Below are 20158 nucleotides of genomic sequence, written 5' to 3'. Positions count from 1 at the left end.
TATGTACACTCGCTAATACCACGGGAAGGGAAATTCCAAGAGTTACACATACAGCACAAAGCCTCTACAGTTTGATTCTCACTCAGAAAGTAACAAGGAATTAAAAGGGGAGGTGAATGTCTTCAGCTGCTAATTTCAAGAGTCGAGTCCTACTGAACCACCACACCTGAGGGGGTCAGCAAAGGCAGCACTTTCAAGCATCAGCAATCAAGATGTGGAACAAAGTAAGAGACATGGGTTGTCAGCAAAGGGTTAAATGATGTACTGCATTCCCGCACACAAGGTTAGATATCTTTCACCATGCAGTGAACATGCTAACAAAGTGCAATAGGGGTTGGGGTTGGCATAAAAGTCAAGGTGTTTACCTCACTGGCAAGAAGTACAGGGTTTGATTCTCAGCAAGTGGAAATTGGCAAGGCTTAAAGTGGCCCAAAAGGGCAGCTTGCCTCGTACTTACTTATGAACCCATGGAGGGGCGAAGAAGCTAGCATACATGGTAACAGACTGAGGGATCTGTGGGGAACGCAACATCACTTCCTGAAGATGCTGGCTTCCAAAAAACAAATTACAAGGAAACTGATATCAAAATCTATAAAACATAATGGAAGTTCTGAACATCGTGAATGGAGATAAAAGAAATGCAGGTGGATCTTTAGAAAAGGGAAGAATCATATTTTATAGAAATAAATGGAATTTGTGGGAACAATACACTCAGAACAATGATCAGGAGGAAGAGAAGTGAGATTTAAGGGAATGCAGGAAATGAGTAATGTATGTTGTTGTGTCTTTTGGCTTTTCCCAGTTAGGGGTCGCCACAGCGGAATTCCGGTCCGCTAATGGTTGGCAGTAGATTTTTATGTGCCGAGTTGTCGGTCCTGACGCACAACCTTCAACGAAGGTACCCCCATTCACGCATGTCTCCACACAGAAGACGCTCTATCTGAAAATCGAACAGGACAACGCCTTACTGTGAGGCGGCAACGCTACCGCAGCACCACCACCACACTGAAATGAGTAACGTATGTGAAAATCATTAAAAAGAAAACACGTACACTACATGATATAACAATGAAAACTGTTACTATGGTTTGTTTCCTTTTCTATTAATGTATATAAACTCATGCCACAGTTTAAAATGTGATGACTTAATAAAGATGTTTAAAGGAAAAAAAAAATCCCTTCCTGAAGAGTCATCAATTGTATCAGAGAGGTGAAAGTCAATCTGAGCTCATGTTCAGGACCATATATGCATTCTAGGCTTACTTCTTGAAATTTTGGGGCTCATTCAATACATCCTTATAGAGCATGTCAGATGAGCTATCCACTGTGTCCCAGATTTAAGTCCCTAAACAAGGTAAAATAGGTGCTTTTCAATGTTCCCCCAATGAGTGGGATGGCCTCTAGCTAATAAACAATGAATCCCTGGATGACAAATCCAGAGGCCACCACAGGCATGGTGGAAATTGAAGTAAAGTCAGACAAAGGCTTTAAATCTCAAATTATGCACTCAAAGATGCTGTCTATGACTTGGAAATTAGCCTTATTGCTGACCTCCATATCAGCCCCTACACTGCTGCCAAGGACTAAATAATATTACGAAGTCCTTAAACTTCTCTCTTTGAAGTTAAGTTATACATTTGAAACATCTACACTTAGAACATCTGTCAATATTGTAATCTGGCCCCAGACAAAAAAAAAAAAAAAAAAAAAGTATCTCCTGTGATGGTCATGACTCAAGATCTGGTAAATGCAGGCATACCACAAATGGGTGCATGATTTTCAGGCATTAAATAATAAAATCTTCCAACGAAGGGCATTAAGGAGTAGACTTAAAATGTGAGAGAGACTACAAAAAAATCTTAGATTCTGGTGATGTATGTTTTCAATCCAGGGCTGCAATGTGTGAACAAAGCAAGCCATGTGTACCCAAGAGAATGTAAGCTCAAAATGTGAGCAATGAGAAAAGTGCAAGGAAGAATGTATTCAGATATTCTACTTATTGCAAAGACCCTTCAAAAGATAAGCTCCAGAACCTACAGAGGTGTTACGAAAACACAACACAGATAACTTCGCAAAGTCAGATTTTTACCACTACACTCAAAACTAAGCAAACTCAAATTTGTGGATTCTGTGAACTAAGTACATATGAACCAAATAATTTAATAGCAGGTATGCAACTTCTAGTTAACTACCTGCAAAACTAATAACTCTAAATTGAAATACGAAAATGGAAGAAAATAAATCAAAATAAGAAAAAAAATAAGAAAAAAAATAAGACCGAGAACAATTACACATCCAAAAAGGCTGAAAGAATTCATCTTCAGAGAGGTGGAATTCCAACAGGTGCAATTTGAAAAATAAAACCAAGCTTTCAGTATATAATATGTAGCACTGCTCTCTCTTTTTCACTGTCTCTCAGTGTTGACAATCACTGTTCTTGTCCCAGCTGCCAGTACAAACTGGCTACGGAAGTATACAACCATCAGTGTGTACTGATATAATTCTCTTTAGACAAATGCTCTTCTGCAAAAGGGAAACAGCACAAAACTGCACAAAAGATTACTATACAGACCATGTGAGATATGAGCAAAGTTACACCTACCTGCACCTTCACAGCAATACTGACATTATCAAAGAAGATGATGGTCGAAAGACCTTGCGGCTCTAGGCATACCTCCACTACACATTGTTAGATAATTAAGTCACAAGTTCTCTTATCTGGCAGTAGTGGTCAGGACAAACCCTTATGATCAATGAGTTAACTACCTTGGAATCATCATTATACTTCATGAAATGTCACACTTAAGCATTCTTACCTGGCCAGAAAAATTCACAGCACATAGAGTTTACTGTAGGAATGTGACAAGGACGAACATAGCAGTAATCAATAGGAGCCTCAGGCTCTGGTTGCCAGTTAGGATCACCTCGATGTGGGTAGGCCCGTATTTCTGCAAGCAAACGGAGTTTTGGAGGCTTGGTCTCAAAATCACGTCTGTATGACAAAAAAAAAATATAACACACAAAAGGACACAAATAATTTTGAAAACTTCCATTAACATAAAAGAATGGTCCTTTGAAAGACATGCACTGTGACTAATGGTAATATTAACTGATTCTTTTCTACCTGATATAAGGTTTAAGAATCCGAGAAGTGTATGGACTGATGATACTGCGATCAATAAGTGCCTCTTCAGAGCCAATTAATCTGTGAATAAATTTCTTGGCTTGTTGCAGATAGCCCTTCCGAAGTGGCAAAACTGTCTGCAATGAGATCCAAATAAGGAAAAAAAATTATGATGCCCAGAATTAATATAAAATTTACTGGGGAGGTGAAAAACTCACTTTTTTACATTCAAATGACTAAACATGTTATGGCCAATAAAAAGCCATATTAAATGAAAGTATGTGATATACTGATTCATTGGACAGCTGCAGTTGCAAAGAAAAATATGTCAAACGTAATGCACATTTTTGAGAACTAATAAAACTTTTCAAAGTCTGAAAATCTATTCTAAATAAAAAATGAACTACTGTTTAAGAAGAGTAAGTAATAAAACATGACTTACAAAAAGTAACATTCTTTTATTGCCATTTATTTTCTAAAACAGTCTTTTCAATAAAGAGATTAAGGAAGAGGTATGGCTTGGAAATAAGTACTGCACTTTTACCAAATCAGTAACAGTTAATCAATAAACAGAATATTCATTAATGGGTGAGAATCTGTAATTTTTTACCACTGCATATTAATTCATCACCTTCTTTAGCTTTATTTAAGACAGGATTACACAACTGAGTAGCTGAATCTATACACAACAGAATATGTTATGGTGGCAAACTCCTCAGTGGCCTCTTTTGAAGCCCCAAGTTGGGTATAAGCAGTGCACTAAACAATTAACTAATTAGCATTTGACATTTTTCTCAGAAGTTCCCATGCTTGGGAGTGAGCACCCATACAACGACACATGCTTTGAAGTCACATGTTTACTACACAAGTCCACCTGCCCTTTTTTGCTTTCCATTTTCATCATTTGGCCACAGTGAGCACTTCCAGTAAATCAAGAACAAAAATTAAAATGTGGCACCTCCACTGCTGACAAGTGAGACACGGGTGTATATTTGCCTGATTCTGGTGATTCCAACTAGCAAAAGCCTGTACGAAGAAATTACAGTTGTGTACTTCCAGTAAATCAAGAACAAAAATTAAAATGTGGCACCTCCACTGCTGACAAGTGAGACACGGGTGTATATTTGCCTGATTCTGGTGATTCCAACTAGCAAAAGCCTGTACGAAGAAAGTACAGTTGTGTACTTCCAGTAAATCAAGAACAAAAATTAAAATGTGGCACCTCCACTGCTGACAAGTGAGACACGGGTGTATATTTGCCTGATTCTGGTGATTCCAACTAGCAAAAGCCTGTACGAAGAAAGTACAGTTGTGTACACTTACCATAAATGTAGATGTTTGAGTGTACTCACTGTTGCAGTCATTACATTTGGGTTATCTGCTTGAAGTAGCCCTCAGTCAGCCTGATTATCAAAGTCTTGGGTCCTGCATCGGTTGATGTCTCATCTTCCATGACATCAGGTAGTCAGGGGTATAAAGCATGCAGCCGATGCCATCACATCAGTTTTTCTTGTCCCAGATGTCAGGTGCTCCCATAATGGGAAGCAATTATATACAAGGTTACACCTCCAACAAAAAAGCAAATACACCAGAAAGAATAGAGGTATAGTCAATAGAAGTCGGGGGGGGGGGGGCTGGAGGGAGGGTAACCAGGACTGCAACAGTGAATACGCTCGAACATCTACATTTATGGTAAGTGTACACAACTGTACTATGTTTTTTGTGTTTCACTGTTGCAATCATTACATTTGGGTAGATTCCCAAAGCTAAGGAAGGGAGGAGACAGTTAGACAGCATTAGGACCAGCTATAAGGCCCTGCAAGACTGCAATGGCTAAACCAGCTCTGGATTTAGAAAAAATTGGCAAGTGAAGGTATGTACAGAACTCCAGGTATCAGCTTTTAGGATGTCCCTGGTAGGGACACCTCTGAGAAAAGCTGTAGAGGTAGATGCAGCCCTGGTAGAATGTGGTCTTATCCCCTGTGGGGTAGGTTTTCCATGATGCTTATAGCAGAAATGAATGCAATAGCCTACCCACTTAGAAATTGTTTGCTTTGAAATGGCCTTCTCTGCCCCTGCAGCAAATGCAACTAGCAGTTGTTCAGATTTCCTGAGAGGCTTAGTTCTGTCCAAGTAAAATCTAAGTTGTATGTGCACATCCAAGGAGTGCAGTATTCATTCCCCTTTGTTCTGTGGATTAGGAAAGAAGGTTGTCAAATGAATGGACCGATTAAGGGCCACACTGGATACCACCTTGGGCACAAAGGAGGGATTGGTCCTGAGGGACACCCTGTCTGCATGAAAGATGATGAAAGGCTCCACTGCCATGAGGGCCTGTAATTCAGACACCCTTCTTGCTGAAGTGATGGCTAGGAGGAAGGCTATTTTCCAAGAAAGGAATTTCAACTCTGCATTTGCAGCTGGCTCAAATGGAGGTAGAGTGAGCTTTCCCAATACAAAGTTAAGGTCCCAGGCTGGAGTAGGGGCTCTCCTGGGTGGTCTTAAGTTTTTGGCCCCTCTGAGAAATTACTTTGGCAGTGGATGAGAGAAGAGGGGTGGCTCTGTATTATAATGAACTGAAATGGTAGAGGCATGAATTTTGACAGAAGAAAAGGAAAGGCCCTTGTGAAGCATCTCATGTAAGTATTGAAGAATGAACGGTAAATTGGGCACAGTTGTGTCCATCCCCTGTGTTTGGCTCCAGGAACAGAATCCCTTCCATTTTTCACCATAGGATTTTCTAGTACTGGGCCTCCTTGTCTCCAGAATGACATCCATCACTTGCTTACTGAGGGATGGTAAAGGAGAGGACATGTAATTAGCCAGGCTGCAAGGTTCAGGGTTTGAAGCTGTGGGTGCAGAATCTGGCCCTCCTGCTGGGACAGCAGGGCAGGGGTCTGAGGCAGGTGCCATGGTTCCAGAAGTGAGACACTGCGCAAGAGAGGGTACCAGTGTTGACGTGGCCAGTCTGGTGTAATAAGTATTGTCCTTGGTTTGTCCTGTTTGATCTTTAGTAGCACTTTGGAGAGGAGAGCAGAGGGGGAAAGGCATAAACTGATAGGTTTTTCCAGCTGAAAGACAGGGCACCCACTTTCCAAGCTTGTCTGTGGGGAGTCCTTGTGCAGAAGTTGTCCAGTTGGTAGTTCTGAAGGTAGGCAAACAGGACTATCTCTGGGCACCCCCATTTGATTCTCAAAATGTTGAATATGTTTGGTTCCAGTTTCCATTTGTGTGGGTCCATGAGATTTCTACTTAGGTCGTCTGCCAGTGCATTTAGCTTGCCTGGCAGGAATTGAGCTTGTAGGTGCACTTGGTAGCTCAAGGCTGTGTTCCACAGAGCCATGACTAGTCTGCAGAGGGAGTATGAATGGGTTCCCCCCTGTCTGTTTACGTACCACATAACAGTGGTGTTGTCCATCTTTACCAATAATTGTTTTGGAAGAATGTGGTCCTTGAAGGCTGTCAGAGCATTCCGTACAGCTAGCATTTCTTTTTGATTGATATGCAGGTGCATTTGAATTGGGTTCCATTTGCCCAGAATGCACTGCCCTGCCAAGTGAGCCCCCCATGCATAGTCTGATGTGTCTGTTGTTAGGGCTTGGGCGGCAGGGGGTAGAGTGAACGGCAGTCCCTTGTTTTGGTGGCAGGCCTCTGCCTACCAAAGGAACTCTGTCCTTAGACAAGGTATGATAGGAATCATTGATTCTAGGTCCTGAGAATGTTGGCACCATAGCCTTTTTAGACACCACTGTAGTTTCCTCATATGCAGTCTTGCAAATGGAAGTAGTAAAATGCAAGAGGCCATGAACCCCAGGGCTTGCAATATTTTCCTTGCAGATAGCTGGGTCTTTACGGCCAGTAGTCTGTGGTAAGCTGTCAAATGAACTTGTTTCTTTGGCGTGAGGTATGCCATCTGGGAAGTTGTATTCAAGTTTGCTCCCAGGAATACAATTTGTTGACAGGGTACTAGATGCGATTCCTTTTCGTTTATGGTGTACCCCAGAGAAGTTAGTAATTTCTTTACAAATGCTAGATGTCCTGGCTTTCTGCCTGAATTAGATAATCATCCAGGTATGGGTAAATTTGAATATTTCTTTGCCTGCAAAAGGCAATGACTGGAGCTAGGTACTTTGTGAGTACCCTGGGCGCAGTAGATAAGCCAAAGGGCAGAGCAGAGAACTGATAGTGCATGTAGCCTGCTCTGAAGCGTAGGTATCTTCCCCAAGATTCTCTTATTGGGATGTGCAGGTAGGCTTCCTTTAAATCCAGTGTTGCCAACCAAGCATTTTTGCCTAGCATGGGAATCAGCTGATGAAGAGTTAGCATTCTGAATTTTGGAATTACCAAAAAAGTGTTTAGGATAGACAGGTCCAGAATAGGATGCTAGGAATTGTCTTTTCTGGGTACCAGGAAAAGTCTGGAGTAGAAACCTTGCCCCCATTCTTCTTCTGGGACAGGCTGAATAGCCCTGATGCATAGAAGAGAGAGAACTTGCTTTTGAGCCTCTGCCCACTGATTTGGGGTAAGTCTGGCCAACTGTTTGGGGTTGGTAAGGAGTTGAAGGGGAATCTGTATCCTTGGGAAACTATATTCAAAACCCATTTGTCTTGGGAAATGAGTTCCCAACTTTCTGCATGCAGGGCGATCTTTCCCCCCTAAAGGAGCAGTCAGTTGAGCAGGGCTTGGAAGGTTTAAAGTTAAGTCATTGTGACAGTTTACCATAGGGGGGTGTCTTACTACTCCCAGCTTTGGAAGTGGGAGCCCCCCACTGCTTAGACCTGTGAGTACCTTGGGACTGAAGCCTGGGTGTTCTGCTGGTTCTGGGTTTGGACTGAAGGCCTGGACGAGGCAGGAAAGGACCTATTCTTAGAGGCCCAATGCCTACTAAATCTGGGAGGCTGTACTTGCAGGAAATCTTTAACAGTTTGCATAGATTTAGCTTTTTCCTCCATCTTTTTAAGTACTACTTCTGCTTTGTTGCCAAACAGATGGTCTTGGTTTAAGGGAGCATCCAGTAATTTAGCTTTAACATGATCTAGCAAAGATTGCTCCTTAAGCCAAGCTTGCCTTCTAAGTAGAGACCCAGTGACAGCAGCCCTGCAAGATGCCTCTAATGAATCAAAACCACATTGCAAAGTGTGTTTTCCAACTTGTTCAGCAGAATGCATTAAATCCTGTAATTCTTTATTTTCAGCAAAGTCAGGAATCAACATAATTTTCTGTTTAAGCAATCCAATAATATGTTGCTGATAGTTTAACATATGAAACTGGCAGTTTAAGGCCCTGATGGCCAAAGCTGCAGAAGTGTATACCTTCTTACCCAATCTATCTAGGGCCCTGGAATCTCTATCAGAGGGGGTAGGATTTTTGGCAGTAGTAGCCTTAACGCCCTTGGGTCCCTGTGAAACGGTCTCAGGATCCGCAGATGGATTTTTAAAAATGAACTTGTGAGAGTCAGGTACCCTGTAATACCAGTCAGGCTTTCTGGGAGCAGGAGGTAATGTGTCAGGGGCCAGGCTAGATTCCGAGAAGGCATCATCTACAATGTCCAGTACAGGAGGGATGGCTAAAGGCCTGTGTTGAGGTAGGAGTAAGAATTCCCTAAGCCTCTTTTTGGAGTCAGAGTAATCCTGCTTTCCCAGCGGAAATGCTCCCTAATAGTATGTAAGGTTTCACCAAAAGAGAAATCCTCTGGAGGGGAAGCAGAGGGAATGGAGTCCTCTGCATCAGAATACTCATAGGCAGATAAAGGCAACTCCTGGTCATCAGAGAAAACAGAAATTTCAGAATCCTGATCAGAAGAATCAGAAGGAAAAATCAGTCCTAGGTCTCTTAGAGGGAGAAGGGTGGCTTCCCCTGATTAGAGTAATAAGGTCTTCAGCCATTCTTATCATTTGTTTTTTAGGCATAGGGGCCTGACCATGCGGTCTGGGAGTCAGTTTTCTAGGCACGGATCAAGTTTTAGGCCTTGAAGAAGATGGCGTCTGTTTAATATGCAAGTCAGTGGGCTTGAATACACCCTCAGAAGCCGGTGCCTGCAGAGCAGCTCCGGACCCATCCAAGGTAGAGACATCCGCAGGTTCCACAGTCGAGGAAGCATCTCGTGGCATACCAGACTCCAGATGGGTCTCAAGCAGAGGCCTGCGAATCTGAAGTAGCGGGTATCAGGGGCTGCGAAAGCGCCTCACTGAGTATCGGCTAACTGGCAACTAGTTTAGAAGCGTCGTCGACAGCTTTGGACCTATGCAGTCTTCCTTGTGTTTGGCTGTATGGCCTCAGGTAAGATTGCTTTATTACAACATGTAACACACTAAAATGTAAAATATAATAAGAAGTTATGTACTCACCATAACGTTCCATGTGAGTTGTTCCATCTCGCCTTCATTCTTTACTGATGAGTTCGGAGCCGATCTATCGGATCCGATACAGCCGTTTGCAAAGCTAAAGGTTTACCAGTAGCACAAGACCAAGCCCCTTATCCCAAGATGCACTGCTGGAATTACCTCAGATCCTGTTTGCTGAGTGTACTACATCCATGTAAGAAAACTATCCCCTCACATAGAGAGGAAGAAGGACTGAGTTACCAGGATGAGACCAGCCTCTAGGGTCAACTATCAGCCAGGTGGGGGATGGAGGGAGGGGCGTAAGAATGAAGGTGAGATGGAACAACTCACATGGAACGTTATGGTGATTACATAACTTCTTAATGTGAAGTTGGTCAATCTCAACGTTGATTCTTTACTGATGGGTAGCGTCCCTAGCACCCTCAATCTCGGGTGGCTCACTGGAGTACATTCTTCAGGACTGTAGACCAAAGGGAAGCCCTGTTCCTGGAGGCCTTATCAACTTTGTAATGAGTGATAAAATTATGAGGTTTAGACCAAGTGGGTGCAGCACAAATGTTATCAAGGGGCAATTTGGGTTGGAATGCAGAAGATGTAGAAACTGCCCTGGTAGAATGAGCTTTAATCTTGTATTATAAGGGCATATTAGCAGCCGAATAAACAAAGGTAATACAATCAGATAGCCATTTAGAAAGCGTTGTTTTAGCCACTGGTCTACATTTTCTGGCTTCACAGAATGATACAAAGAGCTAGTCTGATTTTCTAACATCTTTTGTTCTGTCCAAATAATATCTGAGCTGTCTGTGAATGTCAAGTCTGTGCAGCACATATTCAAGTTTATTGGAATGGTTAGGGAAGAAGACTGGCAACTCAATGACTTGGTTGAAATTAGATTCCGAACAAACTTTGGGCAAAAAGGAGGGGTTTGTCCTAAGAGATAATCTATCAGCATGAAAAATCAAATAAGGAGGGCGGATAGATAAGGCTGGAAGTTCTGACACTCTGCGGGCAGAAGTAATAGCTACCAGAAATATGGTTTTCCGTGATAAGAATTTGAGGTCACAGGATGATGTTGGTTCAAACGCAGGAAGAATTATACGAGACAGCATACAGTTTAGATTCCAAGTAGAATAAGGAGTTTGCACTGGAGGCCTCATGTGAAAGGTTCCTTTGAGAAAGACCTTGGACAACTTGTGGGACATTATGTTTAGCCCGTCCACTCCGAGATGAAAGTTAGATATAGCAGCCAACTGGACCCGAACTGTAGCGGCTGCAGCTCCTTTATTAAAGATCACAGTCAAGAATTCTAAAATGGACATCAAGGGGGCTTGATAAGGATCAATGTTCTGCTTAGAGGCCCATATGGAAAATCTCTTCCACTTACTAAGATATAATTTTCTGGTGGACAGATTATGGGAAGACAAGAGGATATGCCTTGTCGCATTAGAAAGGTTATGAAGCCTGGCTATGAGGAGAATTGGAGCAGCCAAGCTGTTAGCTTCGGTGACTGCAACGAAGGATGGAGGTCCATTGACAGATGTGTCAGAAGGTCCGGAACTGGGTCCAGAATCCATGGATCCTCCAACAGATGATGAAGAAATGGAAACCAAATCTGCCAAAACCAATGAGGGGCTATAAGAATGATAGCCCTTCCCAGCGACATTGCTTTCTGTAGAAGTCTGGGTATTAGAGGGATTGGAGGGAATGCATAGAGGAGACCCGGGGCCAATCATGTACGAATGAGTCTCTCGAGGTTCTCCCCGAGGGGGAATCGGGGCAAAGTAGCTTCTGCATTTCGTGTTGATGTGACTGGCAAAAAGATTGCAGCAAGGCTGGCCCCATTTGCGGAAAATCCTGTCCGCAATCTGTTGTTTGAGGGACCACTCGTGTGGCAACAAAATTGCCCTGCTCAATTTGTCTGCTATCACGTTGGATATCCCTGGGATATGTGTTGCCAACAGAAAGTTCTGGGAGGAGATAGACCACTGCCAAACTCTGAGGGCTTCTCGGCAAATAGGGTAAGACTTGGCCCCGCCTTGCTTGTTCAAGTACCAGACTACTGACATATTGCATGTCTGAATTGCAATCGTCCCTAGAGAAAGAGTCTTGGAAGTACTGCAACGCCAGAAGTACTGCTCTCATCTCCAGAACATTGATATGCAGATGCGACTCTTGATCCGTCCATGTGCCTTCAGTCTTTCCCCGAAAATGCCCCCCCCCCCATCAGGGAAGCATCCGTGGTCACAGTGGCTACTGGAGGGGGTAGTACAAAGGGGAGTCCTATGGTTACATGAAGAGACAACAACCACTACTGGAGATCTCTCTTGCAAGAGTTTGCAATTAAAATCATATGACTCATTGGAAGCTCCTGATAAGACCATTGAGTGAACAGCAGCCATTGAAGAATCCGCATATGCATCCTTCCTAATGGCATGGCCAAGATCGTTGCAGCCATCAAACCTAATACTTTTAAGACTTCTGCGGCTGGTGCTCTGTCCTTCAGCACCAGTGAACTGACATGCTGGCAAAGAAAGACCCTCTCGATTGGTAGTCGTAGAGTGGGGGTTAAAGTGTCTAACTCTGCCCCTATAAAGACGATATGCTGCGATGGCGACAAAGCAGATTTTTCTGAGTTGACTGTAATGCCTAAGTGACTGCAGAGTGTCAGAGTGTATTCCCTTGCCTGAATCAGTTGATACCTGGTGGTGGAGGTAAGGAGCCAATTGTCTAGGTACGGAAACACCTGGAATCCTAGACGCCTCAGATGAGCCGTGACCACTGCCATACATTTGGTGAACACTCTGGGGGCTGTAGTGAGACCAAAGGGCAGGGCTCGAAATTGATAATGATTGGCTCCCAGCCTGAAACACAGATGATCTCTGGATGGCCTGGCCATTTTTATGTGGTAGTATGCATCCTTGAGATCTATTGAGCACATCCAATTGTCTCTCCCTAAAAAGGGAAGTATAGACTGTAGTGTGACCATCCGGAACTTCTCTTTTTTCACAAATTAGTCGAGTCTGCTGAGGTCCAAAATAGGTCTCCAGTCAACCGTTTTCTTTGGAACCAAAAATAATCTTGAGTAAGTTCCGGATCCTATTTGGTTTGCTGGGACTGGCTGGATGACTCTCTCTAGCAACTTGCAGACCTCTATAGTTGCTTGTTTCCTGTAACTGGGTGGAACGTCTGGGATTCTCCTTGGGGGTGTGGATGGAGTGGAGAAAGTACAGTTGTGTACACTTACCATAAATGTAGATGTTTGAGTGTATTCACTGTTGCAGTCATTACATTTGGGTAATCTGCTGGCAGGTTGCCTTCAGTCGGCCTGAATAACAAAGTCTTGGGACCTGCGTCGGTTGCTGTCTCCTCTTCCATGATGTCAGGTCATCAGGGGTATAAAACATGCAGCTGACGCCATTTTATTCAGTTTTTCTTGCACCAGATGTCAGGTACCCCCCCAAATGGGGAGCAAAAATATATATATAAATAAACTATAAATATATAAATGCACTTTTAGAAACATAAACTTTACCTTTAACTAAAACCAAATACACCACAAAGGCTTTTGAGTATAGTGAAGGAAAGAAATGGTATAGAATGGGGAATGGCGGGTGGGTAACCCGGACTGCAACAGTGAATACACTCGAACATCTACATTTATGGTAAGTGTACACAACTATACTATGTTCTTTGTGTTTCACTGTTGCAGTCATTACATTTGGGTAGAATCCCAAAGCTATGGATGGGAGGATGGAACTAAACAACATTAGGAGTGGCTATAAGGCCCTGCAGGACTGCAGTGGCAAAGCCTGCCCTGGACTTAGAGAAGAGAGGTAAACGATAGTGCTTTGTGAAGATATGAACAGAACTCCAAGTAGCAGCTTCTAGAATGTCTTTGGTTGGGACCCCTCTGAAAAAAGCTGATGAAGCAGACGCAGCCCTGGTGGAATGTGATTTGATCCCCCTGGGCACAGGTTTACCATGGTGCAAATAGCAGAAACGAATGCAGTGGCTTATCCATTTAGAAATAGTCTGCTTTGATATACCCTTCCCCTCTGCTCCTGCAGCAAATGCTACCAGTAGTTGTTCAGACTTTCTTAGACATTTGGTCCTATTTAAGTACAATCTTAGTTATCTGTGTACGTCCAAATGAATGCAGAATCCACTCCCCCTTGTTCTGCGGATTTGGGTAAAATGTTGGCAGGTGAATGGTCTGGTTAAGATCTACACTGGATAACACCTTAGGCATAAAAGAAGGATTGGTCCTGAGGGCCACCCTGTCCGGGTAAATATAATGAAAGGCTCCACTGCCATGAGAGCCTGTAGTTCTGAAATCCTTCTTGATGAAGTGACTGCCAAAAGAAAAGCTGTTTTCCAAGATAGAAATTTTATATCCGCAGTAGCTGCCGGTTCAAAAGGAGGCAGGGTGAGTTTTTTCCAGCACAAAATTGAGGTCCCATGCAGGAGTTGGTGCTCTCCTGGGAGGCCTTAAATTGTTGGCCCCTCTAAGATACGGTTTAAGCAACTGGATGAGAAAAGAGAGGAGGCTCTGTGTTGTAATGAGCCGAGATGGCAGAGGCATGTACTTTTATTGAAGAAAAAGATAGGCCCTTGTCAAGCATCTCAGTTAAGTATTGTAAAATCCGAGGAATATTGGGCTTTGCTGTGTCTATTCCTTGTGCTTGGTTCCAAGCACAGAATCTCTTCCATTTATTAGCATAAGATTTTCTAGTATTAGGCCTTCTGGCTTCCAAAATGACATCCATCACAGATTTACTGAGAGGTGTGGTTTGAATAATTAGTTGATTAGCCATGCTGCAAGATTCAGAGTTTGGAGCTGAGTGTGCAGAATTTGAGAGTTCTGCTGAGGCAGTAGATGAGGTATTTGAGGCAAGTGCCATATTCCTTAGAAGCGGGTACCAGTGCTGGTGAGGCCAATCCGGAGCAATTAGGATCAGTTTTGGTTTTTCCTGTCTGACTTTTAGTAAGACCTTGGAGAGTAGAGGGCAGAGGGGGAAAGGCATAGACTGATAGTTTTTTTCCAGCTGAAGGATAGAGCATCCACTTTCCATGCTTTTTTTTTTTTTGATGAGTTCTTGTGCAGAATTTGTCCAACTGATAATTTTGGGGAGAGGCAATTAGATCTATGTCTGGGCTCCCCCATTTCTGTGCTAACATGCTGAAGATTTGTGGATCTAGTTTCCATTCATGCAGGTCCATAAGATTTCTGCTTAGGTCGTCTGCCAGAGTATTTTGCTTTCCTGGCAGGAATTGAGCTTGAAGATGTATTTGGTAAGTCAAGGCTGTGTTTCACAAGGCCATGGCTAGTCTACAAAGGGGGTAGGAATGTGTAACCCCCTACTTGTTTATGTACCACACAACTGTGTTGTTGTCCGTCTTTATCAGTAGTTGTCCTGGATGAAGCAAGTCCTTGAAAGCTGTCAGAGCATTCTGAACAGCTAGCATTTCTTTCTGGTTTATATAGGTTCATAGGTTAGTACTAGGCTAACTGCCCTTGCGAGCCATTGTAAGCCTAGCCAGTTATCCCTTTTGAGAATCAAACCCTGCACCTTGTGTTTGTAAGGCGAACACCTTAACCATTAGGCCACCCTCCCAACCCCATATGCAGATGCATTTGGTTTGGGCTCCATTTGCCCTGAATGCATCTCCCTGCCAGGTGGTCCTCCCAAGCATAGTCTGACGCGTCTGTAGTTAGAGTTTGGGTGGTAGGGGGTAGAGTGAATGACAGTCCCTTGTTTTGGTGACATGTCTCTGCCCACCAAAGACACTCCTGTTGTAGGCAGGGAATGAGAGGAATCATTGTTTCCAGGCTGTGACAATGTTGACTCCATAAACTTTTAAGGTACCATTGAAGTTTCCTCATATGCAGTCTCTCATATGGAATTAGTAAAATGCAGGATGCCATGAACCCCAAAGCCTGCAGAATTTGTCTTGCAGATAACTGGGATTTGTTGCCATTTGTTTGAAGTATGTTGTCAGTTGACTTTGTTTGACTGGCGTGAGGGTAGGCCATCTGGGCAGCTGTATTCAAGCTTGCACCCAGGAATGTAATTATTTGAGGGGGTACCAGTTGTGATTTACTTTCGTTTATGGTGTACCCTAGGCATGATAGAAGCCTTTTTACAAATGTCAGATGTTGAAGAAGAGTGTCCTTGTCTTCTGCTTGAATGAGACAATTGTCTAGATAAGGATAAATTTGAATGTTTCTTTGTCTGCAGAATGCAATTACTGGTGCCAGGCACTTTGTAAAGACCCTGGGCGCAATAGATAAGCCAAAGGGCAGTGCAGAGAATTGGTAATGCAAAAAGCCTGCTTTGAAGCGGAAGTATCTTCTGCATGATTCCCTTATTGGGATATGCAGTATGCCTCTTTTAAGTCTAGAGTTACTAACCAAGCATTCTTGCCTAGCATAGGCAGTAGCTGTTGTAAAGTCAGCACTTTGAATTTTGGAATGTCCAGGAACGTGTTCAGAATCGTTAAGTCCAGTATTGGACGTCATGAATTGTATTTTCTGGGTACCAGGAAAAGTCTTGAATAAAAACCTTGTCCTTTTTCCTTTTCTGGTACCAGTTGAATAGACCCATATCCATGAGGGACATGAATTGTTTCTGGGCCTCTGCTCACTGGTTTTGTGGCAGATCCGGCCATCCGTTTGGAGTTGGCAAAGTATGGAAATGAAATCTGTACCCCTGGGATACTATGTTTAATACCCACTTGTCCTGGGTAATTAACTGCCAATTTTGAGCATGAAGTGCTAGTTTTCCCCCCAAGGGGGCTGCCAAAAGATAAGTGCTTGGAGAGGGTAGAGGAAAATCATTGAGACTGCTTACTGTAGGGTTGTGCCTTGTTTCCTCCAGATTTGGAGGAGGAGGCACCCCATTGCTTCGACCTGAAGAACCCTGTGATTGATATCTGGAGCCTTTTGAGCACCTGGACTCGCCTTGAGAGGCTCTGTTGGACACAGGAAAGGACCAATTTTTAGTAGGCCAGTGCCTACTGAAACTGGGTGGCTGCACTTGCAAGAAATCTTTTAGAGTTTGCATAGATTTAGCTTTGTCTTCCATTTTCTTCAAAACCTCTTCTGCCTTATTACCAAACAGAGTATTTGCTGCAAAGGGGCATCCAACAATTTATCTTTAACATGATCAGGCAGATTTTGCTCCTTCAGCCAGGCATGCCTTCTAATCACAGATCCAGCAACGGTGGCCCTACAAGAGGCTTCCAAGGAATCAAAACCACATTGCAAAGTATGCTTTCCAACCTGTTCTGCTGAATGCAATAAATCCTGTATCTCTATTTTCCACACAATCAGAAATCAACATCATTTTCTGTTTCTGTAAGCCCATAACATGCTGTTGATATTTAAGCATATGAAACTGGCAGTTTAAAGCCCTGACTGCCAAGGTTGCAGACGTATAAACCTTCTTACCCCATCTATCCAGTGCCCTGGAATCTCTATCAGAAGGGGTAGGATTTTTGGCTGTAGAAGCCTCAACACCCTTGGGACCCTGAGAAATAGTCTCAGGATCAGCAGCAGGATTTTTGAAAAGAAATTTGTGGGAGTCAGGAACCCTGTAATATCTGTCTGGCTTACTAGGAGCCGGAGGCAGGGAATCAGGAGCCATGCTTGATTCAGAGAAGACATCATCAACAATGTCTAAAACAGGAGGTATTGTCAAAGGCCTATGTTGAGGAAGAAGAAGAAAATCCCTAAGCCTCTTTTTTGATTCAGAGAAGTCCTGACTCTCCCAGTGAAAATGTTCCCTTAAAGTATGCAAAGTCTCTCCAAAAGAGTACTCCTCAGGAGGAGATGCAGATGGGATGGATTCCACTGCATCAGAATCCTCATAGGGTGGAAAAGACAATTCCTGATCAGAAGAGGAATCAGAAGAAATGGAAACCTGATCTGAAGATTCATAATCAGTGCCTTGCCTAGGCCTCTTAGCAGAGGGGGGGGGGGGGTTGGGAACCCCTGATCAAGGTAATTAAATCCTCAGCCATTTTGATCATCTGTTTTTTAGGCATACGGGCCTGAGCACGTGGCTCATGCATCAGTGTTTTAGACATAGAAGTTGTTTTTTACCTTGTTTTTGTTGCTGGCGTCGGTTTAATATAAAAATGATGAGGCCTGAAAACACCCTCAGAAGCCGGTGCCTGCTCAGCGGCTCCGGACCCATCTAAGGGAGAGACATCTGCGGGTTAAACACTCTGAGAATCTCGCGGCATACCGGACTCTGAATGGGTCTCGGTAGAGGCTTGCGACTCAAAAGTAGCGGTTATCAGGGACTGCAAGACCGCCTCACTGAGTACCGGCGAATTGGCGACTGGCTCAGGAGAAGCTTCGTTGTCAGTTTTGGACCTCGCCGGTCTCTCTCTTTCCTTGCGTTTTTGTGAACTCCGGTAGTTGGATTGCTAACGGACAACATTTCAGGATAGTTAAATCTTGAACCAAAATATTTAGAAGCAAAAAATATACCAACGCTTAATAGTGCGTTGGTTAAATCTAGCACAAAACCGAATGCAAGGCACGTTGTGATCAGGGCCTAGGCAAGGACTACAGTACAAATGAAAATCCTTATGAGGTATTTGCTTCCCACAAGTAATGCAATTATTAACTTTTACTGACATCTATAAGGAGCAAGAAAAAGTTTCCCCAATGGGGTACTTAGCTTTAGTTGAAGACTTTGGTTCTAAAACTCGAATACGAAAATTTCAGGAGTCAGCAGACACGCACTTGCGAACTGCTTCTGCTTCGGGCACTGTGCAGCAAGAAAGACTGAAGAAAATGGCGTCGGCTGCATGTTTTATACCCCTGACGTCATGGAAGAGGAAACAGCAATCGACGCAGGACCCAAGACTTTGCTATTCAGGCCGACTGAGGGCAACCTGCCAGCAGATTACTCAAATGTAATGATTGCAACAGTGAAACACGAAGAACATCGGAATGAAATACCCTCTGGAAATAATACTTTGTACCCAGCTGTCATTTGTTATATCTTGCAGGTGTCTGGGTACAAAGATAAGCGACCTCCGACTGCCTCCAGAGTTGGACAGTTGGGCCTCCTTTCAGGAACGTTGATAGGGTTGACCAGAGAATTATATGTCGCCCTGGTGTTGCAGACCCTCTCTGCTGCGAGGGCGGCGTTTTCCATTGTTACCCCCTCCTCTACCCCTAGAGGGAGGTTCACCATATGTGTACTGAAAGGCTCCTTGGGCTTTTTGCAACATTTTCCCTCCCCTTTGGACTTTGGGGTAAGGTCAAGTAGGGGTGGAAAACGGACTCCGACGGCAGACAGAGTCTTTCCCTCCTGCTCATACCTGGTGAGAGTTTCCTTCACTTTGGGCCCAAAGAGAGATGAGCCATCAAAAGGGGTGTTGACAAAAGAAGACTTAAAGGGCTCCGAGAAGGAAAACAAGCACATCCAGGAATGTCTTGTTAGAGCAACTCCTGTACCCGCTGCTCTACTCGTCCCATCGGCTGAATATACGAGACGCATGGACAAGTTCACAATGGAATTTAGGGTAGCAAGCTGGGCGGCAACTCTGTCGGAAGCCCCTGCAGCTACAGTACACTGAAGAGTATCTCCCAACTCCTTAAGGAGATCTCCTTGCAGTCTGGTGAAATGGGTCAAATAGTTTAGGGATCGGAGTGTAAAAGTCGCTGAACTAAACATGCGTTTCCCATATCGATTCATGATCCTGGACACTCTGTTAGGAGGATGGATTGACGAGGAAGTCTCAGACATTTTCTTTTTGGTGGCTGGCATCAACAGGGACTCCTTTTGACAAAAAAGCTTTATCTACGAGGGCAGAAATTAACTTATTAGGCCTCTGAGGGACAGGTTCCATGGACTCCGGTGACTCCCATGCCCTCCAAGAGACCAGCTGCATGAGCTCATCGAAGGGCGTAGACACCCAAGAGGTGGAAGGTTCAGACCCGAAAGCCTTCAGAAGAACTGACTCGTCCTCAGTAAGGCTTTTGGACTGCCAATCACCCCTCTGCCTAAGGATCTCGTGCATCTCTGCAAAGGAGACATCCTCAGAGGGGGATCGTGGGGACCCTTTCTGACTCATCTAAGTCCGTGTCAGATGTCAAAGACTCCTGTGGGGAGTCCAAGTGTATCCTCTTACACAATCTCTTCCTGGGGACCTCCTCAGTTGGAGTCTCTGGGAAGGTCTTGGAAGAGCAAGGAGCACCCTGTGGGGCTACCTGAGGGTCAGGGTCTCTACACACTTGGCCTGGACGATAGAGGCAGACACAGGCACTTTGGAGGAAGAAGAGACCAGACCTGGTGTCAAGGATGTCTTTGGGGACAAGGCTCTCCTCATGGCTTCGAAGGGATCACGGCTCCGATGAGGAGTCGAAGAACCAGAAGGAACCGCCGGCACCTCCCACACAGAGGCCACGGGCTCCGAGCCAGAGGTAGCAGCTGAGCTCATCCAAGCAGAGGCCCCGAAAGGAAGAGTCGGCACCGAGTCGGTGCGACTATCCTCCCTGGACCCGACAGGAGAGTGTCGGCTCCTACAGTCCCCGGTCAGCAACGAGGACGTCAGAGTAGATAGAACCGATGACAGTGGAGCAGGTCTCGGCTCCAAAGGCTCCACGATCAGCAGGTCAGCCCCCTCTGGCTCCGAAGTTCCGGTACGGCTCGGAGGAGGAGCAGTCAAA

General features: G+C 44.2%; 1 protein-coding gene across 2 annotated transcripts in view; it reads right to left on the bottom strand.

Annotated features, from left to right (window-relative positions):
- KAT14 (lysine acetyltransferase 14) overlaps window positions 1-20158 on the bottom strand; it is a gene marked incomplete in the record, with an annotated part of 1940697 nt that overhangs the window by 288902 nt on the left and 1631637 nt on the right. For both annotated transcript variants that reach the window (XM_044056925.1, XM_044056915.1), the window contains 2 exon segments: window positions 2817-2992; window positions 3125-3261. In XM_044056925.1, the coding sequence (XP_043912860.1) occupies window positions 2817-2992; window positions 3125-3261 (313 nt within the window).

Source organism: Protopterus annectens, chromosome 1.part2, assembly GCF_019279795.1.
Source record: "Protopterus annectens isolate FY-2018-M chromosome 1.part2, PAN1.0, whole genome shotgun sequence".
Lineage (NCBI taxonomy): Eukaryota > Metazoa > Chordata > Ceratodontiformes > Protopteridae > Protopterus > Protopterus annectens.
This window is presented reverse-complemented; position numbering and strand designations above follow the sequence as displayed.